This window comes from Rhinoraja longicauda, chromosome 23, assembly GCF_053455715.1.
Source record: "Rhinoraja longicauda isolate Sanriku21f chromosome 23, sRhiLon1.1, whole genome shotgun sequence".
In the NCBI taxonomy this organism is placed as follows: domain Eukaryota; kingdom Metazoa; phylum Chordata; class Chondrichthyes; order Rajiformes; family Arhynchobatidae; genus Rhinoraja; species Rhinoraja longicauda.
This window is the reverse complement of record NC_135975.1, coordinates 20,057,291-20,076,140: the sequence shown is the minus strand read 5'-3', so window position 1 is coordinate 20,076,140 and position 18,850 is coordinate 20,057,291. Positions and strand designations below refer to the sequence as shown.

General features: G+C 42.1%; 1 protein-coding gene across 5 annotated transcripts in view; it reads left to right on the top strand.

Annotated features, from left to right (window-relative positions):
* Nucleotides 1–18,850, top strand: part of tafa5a (TAFA chemokine like family member 5a) — a 570,061-nt gene that overhangs the window by 479,662 nt on the left and 71,549 nt on the right. For 3 of the 5 annotated variants that reach the window (XM_078419801.1, XM_078419796.1, XM_078419797.1), the window contains exon 4: nucleotides 1,326–1,393. The exons of the other annotated variants lie outside the window; for them this stretch is intronic. In XM_078419801.1, coding sequence (XP_078275927.1) covers nucleotides 1,326–1,364 — 39 coding nt within the window. In that variant the 3' untranslated portion in view covers nucleotides 1,365–1,393. The remainder of the gene's footprint in view (nucleotides 1–1,325; nucleotides 1,394–18,850) is intronic. 5 annotated transcript variants of the gene reach the window in all.

The following is an 18,850-nucleotide window of genomic DNA, read 5'->3' as shown; positions in this document are numbered from 1 at the left end:
CCAGCTGCCTTTGAAGAAGTGGTTATGAGCATCTCCTGGACGGGTGCAGCCCTTGTAATGATGGTGCTCCTCTACTGCTGTCGGTATGGAGTTCCTTTGCCCTGAACCAGCAAATGGGAAGTACTGGAATATGGTTCCAAGTCACGAGTGTGTGTATTTTCTGAGAAATTCCTCCCCCTCCCTCCTCCCCCTCCCTCCTCCCCCTCCCCCTCCCCTCCCCCCCACTCCATCCCCCTCAACCCCCCTTATCATCCCCTCCCTCCCCTCCCTCCCTCCCTCCCTCCCTCCCTCCCTCCCTCCCTCCCTCCCTCCCTCCCTCCCTCCCTCCCTCCCTCCCTCCCTCCCTCCCTCCCTCCCTCCCTCCCTCCCTCCCTCCCTCCCTCCCTCCCTCCCTCCCTCCCTCCCTCCCTCCCTCCCTCCCTCCCTCCCTCCCTCCCTCCCTCCCTCCCTCCCTCCCTCCCTCCCTCCCTCCCTCCCTCCCTCCCTCCCTCCCTCCCTCCCTCCCTCCCTCCCTCCCCCCCCCCCTCCCTCCCTCCCTCCCCCCCTCCCCCCCTCCCTCCCTCCCCCTCCTCCCTCCCTCCCCCTTCCCCCTCCCTCCCCCCCCACTCCATCCCCTCAACCCCCCTTATCATCCCTTCCCCTCCCTCCCTCCCTCCCCCTCCCTCCCTAGGAGATAGATATAAACTATAGATTATAATTATTTAATCTATAATTAAACTATAGATTAAAACGTGAATAACAAAAAATATAACACCGATTTCAATGAAACATCTTCCATTAGCACCAAAGGGACGACGGTGAGTAAGGTGGGCCTATAATTGTTGCACTATCGTGTACCGTTTTGGCTGTAGTTCAGGAACAAACAAACAAGAGTTTTAGTGTATAGATAATGCCATTGAAGTTGAAGATTGGGTGGTTAGATTTTTGATAAGAATATTGCTTGCCACTTGCTAGCTCATGCGTGAATGTTATTAACACCCTGCTGGAAAATGGCAGTGGACTGCTTCGTTTTCCAAGGAGTTGTGAATGGAAGTCAACACTTTCCAGTAAGGCATCCTCAATTGTGGGAAGTTTAAGATAATTGGCCCGAGGACTGAGGTATCTTGGTGCAACATCCTGGAGCAGAATTGAAAGGCTTCCTACAACCACAACTGTCTTTCATTGTGAAAAGTATGATTCCAACTGGTGGAAAATGTTTCCCTTGATTTTTATGAGCTTTAATTTTTATAGGACTCCTCAGGGTACGCTTGGTGAAATCTTGCCTTGTTGTCAAGGCTGTAATTCTTGCTTCGCCACTGGAATTCATTTATTTTCTCCATGTCTAGACCAAGGCTGTGATGAGGTCAGGAGTCAAGTGGTCATAGTGGAACTCAAGCTGAGCATCGGTGAATTGGTGAGTAAATGACACTTGATGTTATTGCCACTGGCTCCTTCAATCATTTCTCCAATGACTGAGAATAGATTGATAGGGGTTGCAGTTGGTCAGATTGGAGGTTTTATTTTGTGGACATGATGTGCCCGGGCAATTCTTTATATTGTCCCATAGCTGTCAATGTTTAGCTGAACTGGGAAAGCATGGGTAGAGAGAGGTGAGACTAGTTCTCGAGCATAAATCCTCAGCAATAGATTCCTCTTCTCCAGAGATGCTGCCTGACCTGTGGAGTTACTCCAACACTTTGTGTCGACCCTCAGCAATAGAGTCAGCATGTTGTTAAAGCCTATGCATGTTGTCATAAGCCATGTTCTCAGCTAGATGTAGATAGCATGAGAAGGTTTCTTCTGTGTTAGTGGAGGCCTCAGGGGGCAGTTCACGATGTCAAGATGGGCTGTTCCTTGGTACTACTAGTATTATGAAGATGGTTGCAAATGCCCTACCCTTGTTTTTCTGTACAACTCTGCTGAGGTAGCTGGTATTGGGCCGGGGATGCCCACAAGTTGGCAAATTGTCCATCACCATTTATAATCGGATGTGGCCGGGTTAATAATGTTGTGGAAGTGCTAAGATCATTTCGCTGAACACCTTCGCTCAGCCCGCCTGAACCTACCAGATCTCCCGGTTGCTAAACATTTGAATTCTCCTTCCCATTCCCACACTGACCTTTCTATCCTAGGTCTCCTCCATTGTCAGAGTGAGGCTAAAAGCAAATTGGAGAAACAGCATCTCATATTTCGCCGAGATGCTGCCTGACCCGCTGAGTTATTCCAACATTTTGTGTCTACCTTCGATTTATACCAGCATCTGCAATTTTTTTCCTACACTTCTTACAGCCCAGTGATTTGAATTATGATTTCTTTAACTCCAACTAACCTTAGCATTCCCTCTCTCTCCATCCCTCCCCCACCCAAGTCACTCCAGCTTCTAGTTTTCACCCAACAAACGGCTAACAATGACCTGTTTCCTTTATCATCGTTGGGTTTTTGAATATCTTTCATTCATTGTTCTGTATCTCTCTCCATCATCGTCTATATCTCTCATTTTCCCTTTCCCGTGACTATCAGTCTGAAGAAAGGTCTCGACCCAAAACGTCACCCATTCCTGCTCTCCAGAGATGCTGCCTGTCCCGCTGAGTTACACCAGCTTTCTGTGTCTATCTTCTGTCTATTGCATGTGCTTCAGTAGTTTGGCACCTCATCTTTAGCTGCATGTGCTGCTTTTGGCATGCCACATTGAATACTCCTATTGAACCAGGATTTGATACTGGCCTTGATGGGAATGGTAGAGTGAGGACGATCTCAGATCATGAAGTTGCAGGTTGTGGAGCAATGGCCCAGACTGTTTCATGAATGTCCAGTGTTGAAATGATAAATTCCTTCAGAGGGTGATGGTGGTGACTCCTCAGGGTCTAATGCCCAAGCCTGTGGCATTACATCTGGTGAGTTTATTGTGGCCGTGAGACAAGCCGGACCTAGAGCCGATGAACAGGTGTTGAACAAAAGGTAAAATTTGGCGATGACTATATGAAGCTGCTGCATGACAAGCCTGCAGTAGAATACATTACCCAACCTGTGTATTCTGATGGAGTCTTGCGACATGTGCCTGGGTTGGATCAGGTCAGCTTTCAAAGGACAGTACAAGATTTTAGGCTGGGGTTGGATCAGTCTGGGCTGCTGCTGCTGGATCCTGATGAATGAATGCACTGGTGTGCTCTCAGAAGGTTCATTGTTTTGAAGCAAAGTTAAATGAAGTCCAGTCATTTACACATACTTTATCCCATGAAATGCTGCCCTAAATCAGTAGGGGAAGATTTAGTGCTGAGAGCACCTTCACCGCACAGGTGAAGTGGAGCAGCCTCTTCAGTTCAGTTTAGTTTATTGTCATATGTACCGAGATACTGTGAAAAGCTTTTGTTGTGTGCTACCCAGTCAGCAGACTGCGAGTGTGGATGGGGCCTCCAGACTATGGAACATCTCCTGAGCTGTGACATGCTGCATGACACATGCACAGCAAAGGATCCTGCAGAGGCCAACGACGTGGCACTAAAATTTGTTCGCTATTGGCAAACAGTTGTGTGATGACATGAATAAATAACGCAGAAAGACAATACACGATTACAGTGGAGCCATTTACAGTGTACTGATACATGACGTGCAAGGTAAAGCCAGCAAAGTCTGATCAAGGAAAGTCCGAGGGTCACCATAGAGGTAGACCTCTTAGGTTAAAGTATCACTGCTCTCGGAGTAAGTCAGGTGTATTCAATGAGTCTTGAGGAAAAGGTGTCTCTGTGTGCAGTAAGAGATTCAACTCAATAGACAATAGACAATAGGTGCAGGAGTAGGCCATTCAGCCCTTCGAGCCAGCACCGCCATTCAATGCGATCATGGCTGATCACTCTCAATCAGTACCCCGTTCCTGCCTTCTCCCCACTTGGAGATGGTGAGCCAATGAGTTTGACTTGAAGATAATTAAAGAAATGCACTCATGTTGAAGGGCTTTATGCGAAATTGATTTCCAAAAGGTCAGGGTCTCAAAAATAAGGTGAGAAGGAGTTTTAAAGGGATATCTGAGGGGAACTTTTTTTTACACAGAGAACGGTCGATATCTGGAATTCATTGTCAAAGGTGGTGATGAAATCAGGTGCAATCAGTATGTTTAGGAGATATTTAGATAGGGATGGGTTAGATTTGAATTGGCTGTAGTGAGGCCTGGTTACAATTGGTTACCAGAGCTGATCTCTAGTGTGCAGGGCAGCTCTTTTTATGCTATCGCACTGACAGATGTTAGCAAGGAGTGCATTCCAGAGTCAACATGATCGTACAGCAGAGAAAGAGGCCTTTGTCCCACGCCGATCATTATTTACCCATCTATACTCATCCCATTTACCAGCACTGGGCCCGCATCATATTAAACTTGGTGCTTGGCTTGCTGCCAGCTGAGCTGAATCTTTTTTAGTACCATTTATCGCAGCTGTTTTTTGAAACAACCAAATAGCTGACTGGGCTGTTTCATGAGACAGCTCATAAAGTTAATAGACAGCCAGGTTGGTACGTGTAGCGGCAGTGTCCAAACAAGTTAAGTGCAATTCCTGCTTTAAAGGGTATTAGCACATTGGTTAGATTTTTATAACTCTTCATTAGTTTCATGGACACCATTACTGATACAAGCTACATAGATCCAATTTATTTCATTATATAGCTGGATTTAAATTCCTTCGTTGCTGTGATGAGATTTTAACTTGTGCCTCTGGGTTCTGAATTCAGCCAAGTAATGTTGACACATTGATAGCTGCTTTTTTTTCTCTTTTATCATGCAAGTTAAACGTCAGCACTTTCCCTCTCGCTAATTAGCCAGAAATTTTACGTTGCCATTATTTTTTTTTTTAAGTACACGAAAGGTTTCCCATTGATCTATTTACAGGAAGGCGCTATACTGCAACTTAAAATATTTTTTGAATCTATATCTCTTATTTTCACCTTTCCTACAACCAATGAAGTTCGATGTTCAAGAACCTCTAATGTTGTAGAGTCATAGAGTCATACAGTATTGAACGAGGCCCTTCGGCCCCACTTATCCGTGCTGGCCAAAATGCCCCATCTCAGCTCGTCCCTTTTGCCCACGTTTGGCCCTTATCCCTTACAACTTTACCTGTCCATGTCCTTGGCAATCATATATTCTATGTGTTCCTGATTTCTTTCTTCACTGGCTTTCCTGACCCTCAAATATTTCTCAGGGTCCTCCTGAAACATTTGATGGTAACTTTGCATTCTTCACTCCCTTCATATTCCCATGTATCGACATGCAAGAAACACAGGTTTATTTATTTTGTTTTGTGAGAGAGCGATTTGGAAAATGGATGGTTTTGAATAAATGGGGAGTTGGAAATGCCCCATCTTTCCAGTACTTTAGGGCAGCATGGTGGTTCAGCAGTAGAGTTGCTCCCCTGCAGCGCCAGAGACCTGAGTTCAATCCTGACGACGGGTGCCATCTGTATAGAGTTTGTACATTCTCCCCTTGGCCGTGTGGGTTTTCTTCAGAAGATCCAGTTTCCTCCCTCATTCCCAAGCGTACAGGTTTGGAGGTCAATTGACTTTGATAAGAATTGTAAAATTATCCCTAGTGTGTAGGATAGTGTTAATGTATGGAGATCGCTGGTCGGCACGGACTCAGTGGGCCGAAGGGCCTATGTCCATGTTGTATCTCTAATCTACTGATCCCTGATTCTGCCCTTGCCCATATAATTGCAGGAGAAGGATTTTCACCCAATGAAACAGCAGGAAAAGGCCTGCACATCGGATAAGTGCTGCAGGCTCTTCCTAGCAACGACTAACATCAAGCTCTGCTTGATATCACAGTTCCCTTTTATAATCGGACAAGGTCTATCACAATCATTGTTGGTGTGGAAGAAAAGCAATTTATTCTCCAGATAGTGGGGTGCCAGACGAGTTGAAGCCTCCCAGCAGTAGAAATGGAGAGAGATCTCCACAGGGATCGGCATGCAGGATTTTGCTTGCCCATTTTCAGAGATTTAGCTCACGCCATGGTGACCCACTGTGGAGTCTGATCACAGGCTCCTCATTATTTCACCAGAAACTATCCATGACTGGCAGGCACTTCAGGGGATTGAGTACAGTATTCAGCCGACAATTGTCAATTGTCACTTTGATTTGCCCATTATTGATTTTATTTTCAGGCGGGGACTTTGCCCAGTGTCGCCTATCATTGCTACACACAAGGGAGGGCATGAGTGGAAATAAGGATGTGAGATCATGCTCCAGCAAGTGGTGCACTCTGCTCCAAGAACGCTTTAAAATCGCAAAGCTCATGCTATTGCAGTCGTTGCCAGGGTTGTCGATCAAATTAGAGAGACAGATGCTATGAATAACAGCACGAATAGTCCAGCTGACAGTTCCTTCTGATGCCAGGGTCACACGTGCCTGCAATGTGGCATTCTATTGACAGGGGGAAAGTGAAAGCTGTCACCGTCACCAAATAACTCATTAACTATTCTGCAGACACTTATGAAATTCTTGTCACATTGGGGAACAGTCCCTTACAAAGCAAAAGGCAGTGACGACTCAAGGAACAATGTATTGACTTTTACTCCAATGCCAAAACTATTACAAAATAAACCTCTTTATCACATGTACCACAACTGTTTCACCACTTTAGTTCAGTTTAGAGATACAGCGCGGAAACATGACCTTCAGTCCACCGAGTCCGCGCCGACCGGCGATCACTAGCACTATCCTACACACTAGGGACATTTTACAATTCTTACCAAAGCCAATTAGCCTACAAACCTGCATGTCTTTGGCATGTGGAAGAAAAACAGAGCTCCCAGAGAAAACCCGTGTGGTTACGTGGAGAATGTACAAACGGCGTACAGACAAGCACCCATAGTCAAGATCGAACTCGGGTCTCTGGCGCTCTAAGGCAGAAACTCTACCGCTATGCCACCATGCCACTCATTGCCACTTGCCTTATCGTTGTCTGTCAATATTTCTTACCTTGGTCTCTCCTTCTATCTTTAAAGCCATTCATATATTTTGTGGAATGTATGTATACTGCCTCTAAATTAATTCGGCCCTTTTTAATCAATGTATCGGTTAGGATGAAGGGCCACTTCTCATCATAGGAGTCTAGTTGGTAAAGTAGTTCAGTTCAATCTGTGACTTGTTTCTCCTTGCAGGGAAGTAGGTGTATATTTAGTAGATAGGTCTTTTTGTATGAATAGGGCTGGAAGTTTATGTTTATGTTGGCATGGTTTGCTATGTATTTATCACATGTCTGCAGGAAAAGAGCTGATAAACAATGTATGATAATGGTAATTATCAATCAACAAATTCATTCATTTAAATGTTTTGTGAAACTAGCCATATCTGTAATTAGGTTTGGTTTCTCAGGCAGCCACAAAATTTACTTTTAATTAAGCATTAGAATTACTGACAAAACATAAACCAGAGATGCAACTTGTGACTTGCTGGATGCTGTGTTTTTAATGAATGGAAGGTCAGCCAAGGAAGAACATAATTTGAATTGTGAGTGAATTCAATATTCTTTTATAAAAGTATTTATATTAAGTGATAATGGAAAGTTGTTCAGTTCCTCTCAGCGAAGACAATTGTTCTCCAATAATGAAGCAGGGATATTTGCGGGAGGCAGGAACATTGTGGTTATTTGCCGAAGCTTATCATTTGTTTTCATAAGTTCATACATTCGAGGAGCAGAATAAGGTCTTTTGACCCATCAAATCTACTCCGCATTCAATCGTGGCTGATCTATCTTTCCCTCTCAACCCCATTCTCCTGTCTACCCCCCTTAACTCCTGACACATTTACTAATCAAGAATCTATCAATCGCCGCCTGATCAATGTTCATTGACGTGGCCTCCACAGCCATTTGAGGCAATGAATTCCTCAGATTCACCACCCTCTGACTAAAGAAATTCCTCCTCATCTCCTTCTTAAAGGTATGTCCTTTTATTCTGAGTCTATGGTCTCTGGTCCTTGACTCACCCATTAGTGGAAACATCTTCTCAACATCAACTCTATCCAGGCCTTTCACTATTCAGTAAGTTTCAATGAAGTCCCCCTTCATCCATCTCATCCGAACTGAAGGTTCCCTCATATCGAGGGATGCAGAGACGATGCTGGAAGATGGCATTAAGATAGATGCGTAGGAAATAACTGCAGATGCTGGTTTAAATCGAAGGTAGACACAAAATGCTGGATAACTCAGCGGGTCAGGCAGCATCTCAGGAGAGAAGGAATGAATGACCCTTTGTAGAAGGGTCTCGACCCGAAACGTCACCCATTCCTTCTCTCCTGAGATGCTGCCTGACCCGCTGAGTTAGTCGAACATTTTGTGTCTACCTTCGCACTAAGATAGATGGTCGACCACGTTCCTGATGACCGATGGAGCAGGTTCAGGGGCTAATATGGTTTACTCCTGCTGTTATTTCTGACGTTCTTATGTATTTTCACCACCACTTTAGCACATAGCTTTACTTCTAAGTGACCGCTTTGATCTTTGGATTCCACGTCTCTTGATAGTACTCTTCAAAATACAAAGTAAGGAAACGTGGTCTCCTTTAAAGAGTGATGTTTCCACATATATTGTGGCAGGTTTGAATATGGTCATTGTTTAATTTTAGGACTCAGTGGGAAGCATGCAATGTGCTGATTGCTAAAAGCAGTTTCTCACGGTTGTTAATTCTGGATGGAATAAGATTGTAAACAGGCCCGTTGCCTCCACTGCAGTTATTAGATAGCCGGGGGGGATGGTTGGGAATGATGACAGTAACACTGAATAATAAAATGCTATCCTAAAATTAAGGCAAACAACCTCTGTGAATAAAGGAACTGAGATTTATTTCAGCTCCAAGCAACTCATAAATGTCCTCCACCAATGCTTCTATTTAGGTGATAAAGTTCACTTACTTTAACACAAACTGGCAGTGGAACTGAGAGAATTCGGCCTACAGGACACAGTTGGGGCCTAAATTACATGAAGGTAATTGCTGTAATGATGTTTTTATGGGTTACACGATGGAATTATATTGAAAACTCAATTGCTCAATGCCATCAGGTGCTTAATATTTCAGGATGCTGTTCCAGATTTTTGTTCAAGGCCCTTTGTACAGGGACTGCTGGGCTTACAGTAAGTTTTGATATTCCTTATGCAAAATTGATCTGCACAAATCAGACAGGTAAAATGACATTAGCCTCAACCAGACAGATTTGCAGGAATTTATCTGCACAATCATATGTGGGTCAACAGAGCTTATATGCATTGGAATTTAGAAGGATGAGAGGGGATCTAACAGAAACATATAAGATTCTTAAGGGATTGGACAGGCTAGATGCAGGAAAAATGTTCCCGATGTTGGAGGAGTCCAGAACCAGGGGGTCACAGTTTAAGAATAAGGGGTTGGCCATTTTGGATTGAGATGAGGAAAAACTTTTTCACCCAGAGAGTTGTGAATCTGTGGAATTCCCTGTCACAGAAGACAGTGGAGGCCAATTAACTGGATATTTTCAAGAGAGAGTTAGATTTAGCTCATAGGGCTAACGGAATCAAGGTATTTGGGGAAAAAGCAGGAATGGGGTACTGATTTTGGATGATCAGCCATGGTCATATAGAATGGCAGTGCTGGCTCGAACCTGCACATTTTTCTATGTTTATTAACCATAGTTCCTTTCCACTGCTTTGTGTGTCCATTTTGTGCAAACTTCAGTACTTTAACTCTAAGTAAATTAGCAATACAGTGGATTACCTCAAAACCTTCTGAATGAACTCCACAGGACAACATTCACTTTGCGTCATTAGACCTAAATGCGTGTAAGAACCCCAGTTGCTGGTTCCATTGAACTCAAATGTCAGTGTTTGACTTATTTATCATAACCAAAGGTGAGTCACTAGCTCATTAACACAGTAATGAATTATGTTTCTCACTTAAACTGAATCAAGGATCTGGCAGTTGCATGTTTCCAATCCAAATGTCATTTGCCAGTTTTTATTTTGTGCACATATGAAAACATGTTTTATACTGTTGAAAACAAAGGCCCAGATGCTAGTCCATCCTGAGTGGTTTTGGAGCACAAAACCCACTGGATGCTGCCAGTCTCATCTTCCCCAGGTGTAGTCGACAGCAGACACCTCATCTTTACTGATAGTTCCCTGAATTACCTCCATTCTAGGAGGTAGTACAGCTGTCAGGGGTTATGGGGAGAAGACAGGAGAATGGGGTTAGGAGGCAGCGATAGATCAGCCGGGATTGAATGGCGGAATTGACTTGATGGGCCGAATGGGCTAATTCTGCTCCTATCACTTATGACCTTTTGATTCATTCCCTATATAATCTCACACACCCCCCCTCAAATTATAACATAATTCCCTCAATGGTCATCCCATCCGCTGCACTTACCCAACTCCTTGACTCCACCCTGTCTGTGATTACCACAACTCCATCCAACTGCCATGTAAGTCCAAGTCTGAGCCTCAGTACTTTTCTCCTTTCTTTACTCGCCCCCCCTTGTAGATTTTTAGCCAAATAATGGGCATCCCAGGTCGACTGACCATCAAACGCCAATGCCCACCTCCAGCCCATTGCCACTTGCTTGTGTGGCCTGCACCTTCAGAAGGGCAAGCAAAAACCATCCAGTAAAAAAAAGAGTGAGTGAATGTCAAAGAAAAGGCACAAGATGAAAAATTAAGAGTGGATCAACGCAACATAAATTGAAGAAAAACAGAAATGACTAAAATTGCACTAAAAAAATACAGACGTGGATAAAAGAGAAGACTATAAACAAAAAGGTAGAGAATGAGCAAGAAAGAGATGTCAACAGGGGCAGAAAGCTAAATGTTTCTTTGGTCCATAAGCACCAGTATGGTAAGCACAAACCTCACCCTTTGTTGGACTTCTTCAGTTTGTTTGTTTTATTATGTTATCTAGTGAGTACCAAGTTTACAGACCATTATGCTGCTACAAGTAAGAGTTTCATTGTTCCTTTTGGGTACAGATGACAATTAAACCCTCTACAACTCTCTGTTGACACATGACACCCTTTCAGGGAATTGCACATGTTGAATTGTAAGTGAATGGAAAGTCAGTCACAGATGAGCACAATTTGCTTTGTGAGTGAAATCAATATTCTTCCACACAGGTCTTTAACTTAGTGTGGGGAAGGAACTGCAGATGCTGTTTTAAACCGAAGATAGACACAAAAACTGGAGTAATTCAGCGGGACCGGCAGCGTCTCTGGAGAGAAGGAATGGGTGACTTTTCGGGTCGAGACCCTTCTTCAGAATGGTTTGGGATAAGGGAAACAAGAGATATAGGCGATGATGTGGTGAGATAAAGAACAATGAATGAAAGATATGCAAAAATGTAACGATGATAAAGGAAACAGGCCATTGTAAGCTGTTTGTTGGGTGAAAACGAGAAGCTAGTGCAACTTGGGTGGGGGATGGATAGAGAGAGAGGGAATGTCGGGGCTACCTGAAGTGAGAGAAATCAATATTCATACCACTGGGCTGTAAGCTGCACAAGCTAAATATGAGATGCTGTTCCTCCAATTTGCGTTTAACCTCACTCTGACAATGGGGGAGACCTAGGACAGAAAGATCTGTGTGGAAATGGGAGGAGAATTTAAGTGTTTAGCAACCGGGATATCAGGTAGGTTCAGGCGGACTGAGCGAAGGTGTTCAGCGAAACGATGCACAGTCTGCGTTTGGTCTCGCCGATGTTTCAGAGTCCGCATCTTGAACAACGGATACAGTAGATGAGGTTGGAGGAGGTGCAAGTGAACCTCTGAGCAGAATGGAAGTATGGCAGAAATCCTTCCAGAGGTAGATCATTGCACTTCCATGATATACAGTGAATGTTCACAGGTCAATGGTGCAGAGTTGACTAGCGTTGGTAGTAAAGGCTACGTTCAGTTTCGTTTATTGTTACGTGTACCGAGAAACAATGAAAGCTTTAGTTGAGTTTGGACCTGAGGATAATATTTTTGAAATGTTATGAAATGGAACATCTTAGTTGCTTGATACAATCTTAATTTGCCACAGAACATTAAAACAAAAACTACAGGTGTTGAAAATCTGAAATAAAAATGGAAAAATGCTGGAAACATTCTGTAGGTCATGCAGCCTCAGTAGAGAATAAAACTGTGAAGAGATATAAGTCGGGAACCCTTATCCCAGATCTGGATCCTGGGCATAAAATATTAGCTGTTTCTCTTTCCTGACCTGCAAAATTAGCCTGTCACCCCATACGGATGACGGTCTCGACCCGAAACATCGCCCATTCCTTCTCTCCTGAGATGCTGCCTGACCTGCTGAGTTACTCCAGCACTTTGTGAATAAATACCTTCGATTTATACCAGCATCTGCAGTTATTTTCTCAGACTGAGGAAGGGTCTCGACCCAAAACGTCACCCATTCCTTCTCTCCTGAGATGCTGCCTGACCTGCTGAGTAACTCCAGCATTTTGTAACTGAAGTCTAGTTTGAAAAATCATCCCAGCTGTTATTTGCCGATGAGACTGAAAATAATTAATTATGTTTTGCTCAATGAGATGAAATGTATTTGTGTTTGGAGTAAAATGCTACTCTAATTTTACCACAAGGGGTCAGCAACCAGAACTACACAGGCAGATACAAGAAGCTCCTTGGTCTGACCACAACAACCCATCTAATGTGTAGGCTCAGAGTCATTGACCTTGAATTCACAGGGTGGACTAATGTGGTTGGATTTCTTCCAGGAAGCGTTGTTCTCTGGCCTTCTATCACCTTGTGGTCATAAAACCTTTTACTTCCCCATGCACACCTCCAGATTCAGGGACAGCCTCTTCCCAGCTGTTATCAGGCCACTGAATCATCCTACCACAACCAGAGAGCAGTGCTGCACTACTATCTACCTCTTTGGTAACCTTTGGATTATCTTTGATCAGACCTTGCTGGCTTTACCTTGTGCTAAATGTCATTCCCTTATCATGTATCAAAACACTGTAAATGGCTCGATTGTAATCATGTGCCTTCTTTCTGCTGACTGGATAGCACGCAACAAAAGCATTTCACTGTACCTCGGACAATAAATTAAACAAACTAATTCTGATATTTTCATCGCAAATAAAGTAATAGTCTTAAAGAAAATGGAAAGAAGAACTTACATACATTTGCCAACAGTCCATTTACAAATGCAATATAATTACTTTGAAAATTCTTGCTAAGGTTTGATTTGAGCTTGTGTGCACCAAAACATCAGTGAGTTCCAATGGGATATAAAGTTAGACTCATAGTACGCAGTCTTCCTTTTCAACATTCAAACTGTAAATACTGGGAAAAGATACTACGCTGTATTTATTACTCATCTCAAAAAAAAATAAGGCAGATGAAAAAATGATGAGGTAAACTTTAAACAGTATCTTCTGGGATTTAAGAGAAGTGGAAAGGCAGAGAAGCTGGAGGAGGGAATTGAGTAACTTAAATTGTTTGTGGCACAATAATGTAAGGAAAGGTTTTGGGTTGGGCTATAATGTGAGTTCAATATTCAACCACATTATCTTGATTGAGCATTTCTATTCATGATTTAAATGATGTAACTATATATTTAACACTTTGCAAAGGGAATGGGCTGATATTTAGGATCAAAAACTGATCTTCCTGATATGCGTTTTGCATAAATATGGGAAAACAGTGATATTGTACTATTTCGTGACAGATACACTTTTATATTTATTTTTATAAACACCCCAAGTAATATATTTATTGATTTAAAAATGATTGAAAAGCGGATTTTTTCAAAACAGTTAACTGTTCATTTTAATTACACCTGTCCCATACTATTTAAGTGAAAGATGATAAATTTGAAAAATGGTTGATGTTTTGATCACCACTGATATATAAATATATAAACAGTGTATAAATATATAACCGGTATATAATGGCACTGGCAGTCGGGTGATTTCATTGAATTACCTTCTTTAAGCAAGCCCTGGGAATATACTTTAATTATTTATCTTGAATGTAAATAAAGCATTTGGGCTGAGAACAAAGTACCTATGCCTAAAGTTCTGAATAAGGTATAAATTATTTTTGCACCATGACACAAAAGCAATGATATCCAACTGCCTCATCAATTTGAATAGCACTCAATACTTAATTCCTTTCATTATACTGGAACTGAATGATTGGCACTGCATATAGCAGGCGGTCAATGTAATCCAGTCCAATTTTCGCCACCACTCAAACTAAACCTGTCACTGTCAGTCATCCATCCAAAAATATATTGTCTTGCCGATTGTATATTCTTGGGATGGAGCAGACATCTGCCAATTTCTCACAAAGTTGTCTAACTTGAACTTTGGAAATTTGTGTGTGTCAAACATCATCATCTTCTTCCAAGGTGCAGATTACTCTTGGAGGAACATTTAGTTATTTGATAGTGTGCAGTCGCTTTAAATATAATTCAGAGCAGTTCGTATGCAAGTTGAACGATCTTTCTCCTATATTTTAGCTTGGATGGTTCTCTGATTTTCTTTCAAGTTACTGTTTTCCGGAACAGAGTCTATAATGAATTAACTGCTTCACTTGATTCACTGAATGAATGAATTACTTCAAGTTATGTCGCACCAAGAAGGTGCACGTTAAGTATATCAGGAACTAAGTATAAAGCATTGCCCACACCTGGAATAACACATCATGTTATACTGGAGTAATATACCCTTATTTTATTCGGGTGACACGGTGGTGCAATGGTAGAGTTACTGCCTTATAGCGCAAGAGACCCGGGTTTGATCCTGACTATGGATGCTTGTCGGTGCTCATACGGGAGTCTGTACATTCTCCTCGTGACCTGCGTGGGTTTTCTCTGGGTTCCCCGGTTTCCTCCTACGCTCCAATGGCATACAGGTTTGTAGGTTAATTGGCTTGGTATAATTATAAATTGTCCCTAGAGTGTGCAGATAGCGTTAATATGCAGGGATCGCTGGTCGGCGCGGACTCAGTGGGCCAAAGGTCCTTTTTCCGCTCTGTATTTTTAAACTAAATGACTCCCTTTATCAACCAGCCAACCTGTGCTCGTGATGAGTTTGATCAACAATGTATAAACCAACTTGGGGTATCATGGCTACTCAGAAATGGTTGGAACTGCTCATTTTCATTCAATGGGAAATTTTCAACGAGAGCAAAGAAAAAAATACAAAACCATGTAAGTCTTGGATTCATACTCTTTTCCAGAGGAGAAATCTCTGTAAGATGCACATTTAAAACAAACCCACCCATTTCTTATATTTACTTATCATGATTCATTCTTTACTTCTTTACTTCATGATTCATTCTTTATTTCTTTACTTATCATGATTCATTCTTGTGACTCTACTGCTTTTCTTCAAGGTTTGAAAATACATGAAGTAAAATGTCCAAGTACGATCAGGTGAAATGAAGAGCCCGCAAATCAGATGGTGTTATTTTATATATTTCTGGGACGTCATCAGCAAAATTCACATGGATAATTTTCTAGGTGCTCGCTGAGATGCTGGTGTTATTATCGTTAATTCTCAGCATTCCCTCAAGGGTTTGGCTGTCCTTATTATTTCAGAACTTGGTGTCACTGCACAGCAGACACAATGTGTGTGCTGGCATCCTGCCAGGCAGATGACACACGGAGGTCCTCCGATAAACTCACTAGAGGAAAGCAAGAGTCTTTGTGGAGGAAAAAAAACACGCAAGGTTTTCGGAGTACGAGTGAGAAGTGAAAACATTCCATTAGCTGCTGATCGGGGAACGGGGGCTTCCGCTGGATGGAAAAATTAGACCCTCATCATTCATTTTATATCAATGTTTGCTTTTACATTTTTGCTTTTAGCAGCACCAAACTTTGCAATTCGAATAAATATTTTAAGATTAAAGCAATGCTTCCAATAGAGAGATATTTTGGAGCATCAATTAGGCAGCTGTAAGAACATGTGCAGCAATATCATTTGTTAGGAAGCTGACACAAGGGGAAGAGTGTAGGAAGCTGTTCGCTGTGTGCTAGGTGAAAATGTGTGCAGACAATGAGACTTAATCAGAGGACTTTGAAGTTGGTACGACTTGGGTGGGGGTGGGATAGAGAGAGAGGGTTACTTGAGGTTAGAGAAATCAATATTCATACCACTGGGTTGTAAGCTACCCAAGCGAAATATGAGATGCTGTTTGTTAACTCTATGCTAATTAGGAAACAGTGACATGTTTCCTTTATCACTTTTTTTGCATATCTTTCATTCACTTGTTCTATATCTCTCTACATCACCGTCTGTACCTCTCGTTTCCCTTCTCCCTGACTCTCAGTCTGAAGAAGGGTCTCAACCCGAAACGTCACCTCTTTCTTTTCTCCAGAGATGCTGCCTGTCCCGGTGAGATACTCCAGCTTTTTGTGTCTGGCAAGGGGAGGGGTCAGCTGAGTGATTTTTCGATGTTAAATGAGAGAAACCATATTGGTGGTGAGGTTTTGCTCTCAGGTTAATTTGAAGGTTGTGCCATCTATCTTTCCTGTACAGTTTGATATTTTTAACCTAGTCTATGTATCTTTTGAAAGCAAATACTTCAAAATTCTAGATCACCATAACGTGTAGTTGGGATGTCTGTGGCTTTGGGCTGCTCACAGTTGGTCCATTCATTGGCTCCATGTTGCAAACTCCATGGAACAAAAGTCTATTTTCAATTTCAATTAATGGAAAAGAGGTAAAGATTAGACAAAAATGAATGGCTCACCAGAAGAGTCTTGCTCAGAAATTACAAAAGCCACAATCACTTTGGCAGAATCTGCATTCATAACAATAGAAAGATTACAATTACAAAGTAACATATTTGCGCTACTTTCCAATACATTCAGCAAACATCAGTTGATGTTGTAAACAATTATCTTTTCCTTAATGACAGTGGCACATAGCTGTACCAAAGATCAGCAAACTTCTCCCAGAAAAGTTGCTTTATGTATGTGAGGTACAGCTTATTATTAACCAATTGAATGTACCTGGTTTTTTCCAAACTCAGATTAGCCAATTCTTTACCAAAAACAGTTCAGTATTCCATGGAATTGTGTATTGTTTTTAGATAAGGAAACTGAATATAGCCATGAAATGTGAACGGATGCAGCTAAACATTTTGTCCCAAATGATACATTTCACTTATTATTAATCTAATATTAGTTAGTGACTGTTGTTAATTATCAATTTATCACCAGTATTGAAAACATTTTGAGAAAAACTCTGAGGTACTTTTCATGTTTGCCCTTGTTTGGTTTTAAACTGAGCAGAATAGCAGACTGAGCAAATTCTGCTATTGTGGGAGCAGAAAGTACTCCAGCATTTTTTTGTGGAGCATATGGAGAAGATTCACTGAACCATTTTAAGGGGAACCCTGAAATTCTGCATTCTTTAGCCATTGAGGAGCTATTATTGAGGTGGAGCCTGAGTATCGCTTCATTTAGATGCATCTGGCAGGATAGTCTCAAAGTAAAAGTTATGAATAATTAAGGAAAATATCACCTGGCACCATGGAAAATCATTTTATTGTACGGGATTTCATCTTGACGATAGAATGGAAATAGAAATTAAATTATAGATCAATGATCCTTAGAGCTATTTAAATCTTTTTAATGAAAATTGTCAACAATTAGTGCAGTCTGAGGCCAATTAAGACTGCTTCATCAGTCCAGTCCTCTGCTCAATCTGTCTTGTTACAGTACTGCACCTTACATAAAGGTTTCTTGCTGTGGTGGAGCTGGTAACAGGGAAACTTCAACCTCTATTGCCTCTACCCCAGAACCAAAGGTACTCAAAAATCCAAAGCGAACCAGAACCAGTCATCAAGTTGTGGTACATCAACAACACTAATGTTCAAGTCATTGCAGACATGGTTTCTGAAGCATTGCACTGAACAGTCACAAAACAGGAGGTCCTTTATCAATCTGCTCCTGAGGCACATGACGAAAAAAAAATAGAAAAGAGGAAATAATTTGAAATGCATTGTATTTTTTTAAATAAATGATGACAGGAGTGCCTGGTTATCTCGTACACAAATAATTGCCATGCTATTACATTGAGTCTGCAAAGGATCAATTTTTAATCTGCTCCATTTGTCTGATAAACATGCTGCTCTGTTGCAATGTCATCCAAATATATGGCATTGGCTGCAATTTCTATGTTGGATATTGCAAGAAGACTTGAATACAGGACTAGAAATATATTGCTTGCATGTATGGATACCAGGTAAAACTCACTCAGGAATATAGTGTACTTATCTGACCTCCTTACCTTGTAATATATAAATTCATGATTGAACACGAGCATGATTGCAGAATTGCCAGTTCTGTCAACAAAAGGCAAAGGTTTGAGTTTCGCTGCTATCTTGAGGCAGAACTGACACCCTCTTTTTGAATCACTGATGCACTATTAACAGTGCCAATCCAAGATTTTAGAGGAGCTTTATTCCTCGATAGAGGACTTAGCTGCCATGCTAGCTGGCAAACTCTCCAATACAATCACTGTGAATGCGCAGGTAAAGTTGAGCTTGGACCTTGTCGGGATAAGAACACCTCCAGTTGTGTCGACATCCACCTGATGCAAACTTTCAGCATACTCCTGACATTCCCAGTTGTTGAATAACTTAGTTCTGTAAGGGGTTTCTGCGCCGAGCTTTCGCCCAACCTAAGGTCCCCGTGCCTTGCTCTGATCCCTTGACCAGGCCGTGCACACTGGTTCCCCGTGAGTGGTTCGACCCACTCACCCCTTACGGTTCTAGACACTGGGCTTAGATGCAGGAGCTCTTATAGTGCAGAAACAATTCAACCAGACCAGATTTCAAAACCAGGGTTTAAATGAAAAGGCTTTTATTCAGCACTTGGGACTATTGTCCATGAATATTTATA